We start from the raw sequence: 5,270 nt of genomic DNA, 5'->3' as shown, positions 1-5,270 counted from the left end.
GACCCATATCCACCATCAAAGATGCCTACAATGGGCATATGAGCTTCAGACCTGGACCACGGAGCAATGGAAGAAGGTGGCCTGGTCTGATGAATCCCATTTTCTTTTGCACCATGTGGCTGGCTGGGTGCGTGTGTGTTGCTTACCTGGGGTAGAGGTGGCACAAGAATGCACTATGGGATGCCAGCAGAGGCAGTGTGATGCTGTGTGCAATATTCTGCTGGGAAACCTTGGGGCCTGCCATTCATGTGGACGTTACATTGACACGCACCACCTACCTAAACATTCTTGCTGATTGTAAGGTTTATGGCAAGCTTTACAGGACCTAAAGGATCTGCTACCGACGGCTCGGTGCCAGATACCACAGCATACCTTTAGAGGTCTAGAGGAGTCCATGCCTCCAGGGGTTAGAGCTGTTTTGGCAGCAAAAGTGGGACCTACTCAATATTAGGCGGTTGATCATAATGTTATGGCTGAACAGTGTATAAAGAAACACCGCTGTACTACCAGTGGCGTCACAAGGGGGGTGCAGCCCACACCCGGGTGCCACCATTGGAGGGGTGACACCAAAATGACTGGCAGTCATTTTGGTGTCACCCCTATAAAAAGTCAGGCACTCGGTCACGGACTGAGAGCCTGACAGTGTCAGGAGAGCGGAGGGGACTCGGCTGCATACCTTATCCCACCGGGTGAATGTCCCCTCCTCCTGTTTTTTGTTTGTTTATTTTCATAATAAATTATTATTTTTGTATATATCATATATGGCAGCTATATTTAAGGGTTGGCTCATATACAGGTTATATTATAAGTTTGTTGATTGCTATAAACAGGTTAGGAATTAAATGTGTTGAATTGATACCAGGGATTCCAAACTTACAAGGGCTTGGCTAGCCATTTTTGGTGTAAGCCCCATCACACTTACCAGGCAACAAGCATTTTCAGAATGATGGGTGATCTGCATTCTCCTCTTTAAAGGTTTTCATTTTTTCATGCATAGCAATCATTAAAATGATCAGCTGACAACTACAGATCATCAGAACTACTGGTGATTTATGATCATCTCTACAGTGTGTCAGCCTTGTGCTGAGTGATGAGAGGAGTGAGAAGCGCTGAGCTATTGAATATCACCAGCAGCTTTATCGATCCCCATCTTTTAGCGATCTCCCTGTCCTGGGATTTGTATGGCTCAGCTCAGAAAGATGAAGAGCTGTGAGATCTGAGCTCCTGGACTGCCATAGTAATATGAAGCCTCGCAGCATCCTCCATACTCCTCCCTGCAAGCTGGACGGGTAGGAGGACCACAGCCGACGCCGCTGCTGCCTCTGCGAGCACCATGGCCACAGACAGTAAGTAGCACAGTGATGGGTGACAGCCAAGGGAAGGGATGGTGCAGTCATTTTGTTTACATCTGAACAGATCCCAGCCCCTTTCTGGCAGAGCTATAATAGGATGCAAGGATCAGGTTAGACATTATATATACTGTCTTCTCTCTTCTGTGCTTGCTGCAGCGCTTATAGAGTGTCATTAGCTGTGTTCCATAGAGGATGCATGCAGATTTAGGTGTATGTGCTGTATGTGCTGTGCTTCATGCAGACTAGTTGTGATTATGACATGGAGCAATGATTTGAAGAGATCCGAGCCTTCTCCATGTAGGCTACTGTATATGTAATTATAGTTGAATCAAGGTGATGGTCTATATGATTCCTAGACGTGTTGATGGATTGCTTGGCTCAGGGTATCCATTGTATATGTTGTGCTTTGTGAGGCATCCAAGCTGCAGTGTGTACCTTTAATGCAGTGGAATTTGATACTGAAGATGGACCTGCTATGGAGGATTTCTCCTCCAGTTACATCACCTTGCATTTAAAGGGTCAGTTGACCTAAAAGCAATGTTTGAGATTCAGGAAGAGGCTCCTGAGTTGAAGGGGGTCTAAACACTATCCCTGAAATCTCATATATAATTTAATGTCGTTTCAACAGTTCATTTTAAATCTGCGGCTTTCATTGAAGTAGATGATAAACCTTAGATGTGAGGTCTCATTGGTTCGCCTTATCTTTTCAGCAGCAAGAAAGACAATCGGTAAGGTCTGGAAGCAACCCACATTGAACTTTGGCAAAGTTAAACAAAGATCAATGAGCACTGTGATTAAATGAGAAGCTTACTGCTGTTCATAAAGTGACACTAAACTCAGGAGTTAAATCTTAAAAATACATTCAAGTACCTTAACTATTAACAAAAATGTATCTTATTTGTGTATAACTCGGCTGTAGATCCTCAGATCATCTCTGAATCGCTGCTGACACTGTCTTCCTTCTGGAGGGGGGCTACTTCTGTCCCCAATAGTCCCTGTGTGTGTTGTAAAGTAGTCACAGCTCCAAGCTCACTCCCTTGATGGACTACAATTTCAATACTAATTAGTGAAGTAAACATGAGATTGTAGGCCATCACAGGAGTGAGCTTGGAGTGGTGGCTACTTTACAACACACACAGGGACCATGGGGAACAAAAGTAGCCACCCTGCAGAGATGATTTGCGGATCTACAGCTATACATACAGAGTGATACATAAAGGCACTTAAATGTATTTTTAAGATTTAACTCCTGAGCTTAGTGACTCACATGCCAAATTTCTCAAAATCTGGTCCCCGTGGATAGAGTACCACTGTGCAGGTGGCTTTAATCCTCCCATTCTGCACCTTTTGACCTCGCTCTGGTGGAGGTTTCCCCCCCTAGTTAGCTTTTTCTTCCTTCTCTCCTCCTTTCTACTTCTTGTAGCTTCCTTCCTTCTTTCAGTTCTTCCGTTTGTTTTTTTTACTTACACCCTTTTTTTCAAATAATTTTTATATTATACTCCTTGGTACTGTGTACCTTTTGTTGGTTGGTGCCGTGCTGCACCTTTGACTTGGCACCTTCCCCCTTTGGTGGCAGTTTTTTCCGATGGTGCTTAGCTTTTTCTTCCTTTTTTCTTCTTCTTGCTGCCTCCTTCCTTCCCTCTCTACTTCTTTTGGTTCTTCCCTTTTTTTTATTACTCCCCGCCCCCCCCTTTTTAATATATTTTTAATATTTTACTTCTTGGTAGTGTGTTCCCTTTGTTGGTTCCACTGTATTTAATCCTATTCGGCTTTGGGGCGACCCCTTTGGACTGTGTCCCTCGGGATGCCTTGCAGCACAGCCATTCCCACCATCGTAACGGGGTACTTTGTCATCTACTATCCTTTGGCTAATGCCGGGGAGAGACTGGACACTGGTTGTTCTCTACACTTTGTGACACTTCTGGATATTACTTTTGCCTCGTCATATCCTTGTGTTTTACCATGTGTTATCTTAGATTACTACTGTTTACTGAATAGGACACCTATGGTGGTAGCTTTCATTATTGTTCCGTATCTATTGTCTGTATCCTTTGTTAAAAACCCAATACATTTTTTGTAAAATAAGTAGATGCTAACCCAGTCACTAAGCTTTCATGTAAGATTTCACATTTATGTCATTTTGAGGGTTCGTTGAATCTTTTTGAATTGCTGCTTTTGTTAGAATAATACCTGGTGATCCTGCCATGAAGTACTTTGTTCAAGCACTTCCTGTTATGGGGTGACAACTGTTTTCCAGATGTGCTACTGCGTTATCATCCTGTCACATGTCCAATGTGTGGCACACTGCACTCCTGACCCGTATACTGGGTGCTGAAATGACTGAGGATGGCACCGCTAAGATCAATGGAGATCCAAGATTCCAGCAGCACAGCAAAGAAATGTGTCTAAATAAAACGTCTTTATTGACACACTCACATATTGTCACAAGTAGGGATGCACCGATACCGAGTATTCGCCCAAATGCTCTGATACCTTCCCCGATACTGGAACTTCCGGTCAGAGGGAGATTTCCTCTGACCGGCAGTGCCGCTAGGGAACATGGAGCCGGCTTCCCGGCCAGTCAGCATCGATCTGGCTAAACAGCATGGTGCCGGCTTCCCGGCTAAGCAGGGAGCTGGGTGGCGGGTATGACCCACCTCCCGGCTTCCTGATTGGCTGGGAAGCCGGCTCCATGCTGATTGGCTGGGAAGCTGGCTTTCTGGGCAATTAGCATCGAGCCAGCCAAACAGCCGGCTCATTGCTGATTGGCTGGGAAGCCGGCTCCCCGGCCAGTCAGCATGAATCTGGCCAAACAGCATCGAGATGGCTTCCCAGCCAATCAATAAGCCGGGCGGCGGGTAATGACCCACCTTTCATCTTCCTCATTGGCTGGGGAGCCAGCTCCATGCTGGTTGACTGTGAAGCCGGCTTCCCGACCAATCAGCATGGAGCCAGCTTCCTGGGCAATCAAGAAGATGGGTGGCAGGTAATGACATGACGCCTGGCTTCCTGATTGCCCAGGAAGCCGGCTCCATGCTAGTGAAAGAACCAGTATCAGCAAGTACCGAAATATTAATATACTGTGCAGGGTCCCTTCACCAGGCTCAGTATGACCTCAAAGTCATATTGAGCCTGATGAAGGGACCCTGCGTTGCCTTGAAACATTGTCATCTTTGTGACAATATGCGAGTGTGCCAACAAATACATTTTATTTGGACACATTTCTTCAGTGATCTGTGGAATCTCCTACCATCACCCTGTCACATGACCCCATGGGGAGGCCATAAGATTTTTTGCGGACATGTTTGGTGCAGACATAGTCCGCCATTGTCACTCTCTGGAAGCCGGCCCTTAGCAATGATGTGCAGCTGTAGCGTGTAGGCATGTAGATATGAAGTGGCTGTAAGAGGCAGGAGGAGATCAGCAGCACAGAGTTGCAAAGAAGGATGGAAAAGAGTTGAAAATGTATTTTATGATACACAGGGCTTTAGCAAACTTAATGTCATCCAGTTCAATACAAGAGGCAGTGTAGTCTTCCTTGAATCTTGGTGAGCTTTGTGTATTTCTTCCAGATCTGTTCGGTAATCCAGTGTGAAACTTTGCCTCTGTGCAGGAACTTCCTGTAATAAAGACCGGTCACTGCTACTTTTTCAAAGTAATAGCCGGGTTTGCAAAGGCATTTGGTGCACACAAAGTGGATTTATATCCTTTGTGTCTATTGAGAAATATATTTAATTATTTTTTTAATTTTTTTGCCTCAAGTTCAGCTTTAAGTTCCTTCATTAAAGTAGTTTTTTACATTTATCTAATGATATTCAAAAACATTTAAAAAAAGTTACCAAACAGGTAAAAACTTACCTCTGTTCCGGCTGTAGAAATCAGCTTCCCCGAACGGACGTGCAGGAGGATGTGCGGGGG

General features: G+C 45.0%; 1 protein-coding gene across 1 annotated transcript in view; it reads left to right on the top strand.

Annotated features, from left to right (window-relative positions):
- Nucleotides 1-1,166: 1,166 nt before the first annotated feature.
- SYT16 (synaptotagmin 16) overlaps nucleotides 1,167-5,270 on the top strand; it is a 62,365-nt gene continuing 58,261 nt past the window's right edge. The window contains exon 1 of the mRNA XM_018562330.1: nucleotides 1,167-1,346. Within this exon, the coding sequence (XP_018417832.1) occupies nucleotides 1,334-1,346 (13 nt within the window). The 5' untranslated portion in view covers nucleotides 1,167-1,333. The remainder of the gene's footprint in view (nucleotides 1,347-5,270) is intronic.

This window comes from Nanorana parkeri, unplaced genomic scaffold (genome assembly GCF_000935625.1).
Source record: "Nanorana parkeri isolate BGI_ZX_2015 unplaced genomic scaffold, ASM93562v1 scaffold20, whole genome shotgun sequence".
In the NCBI taxonomy this organism is placed as follows: domain Eukaryota; kingdom Metazoa; phylum Chordata; class Amphibia; order Anura; family Dicroglossidae; genus Nanorana; species Nanorana parkeri.
The sequence above is the reverse complement of the archived record's forward strand: the minus strand, read 5'-3'. Positions and strand labels throughout refer to the sequence as shown.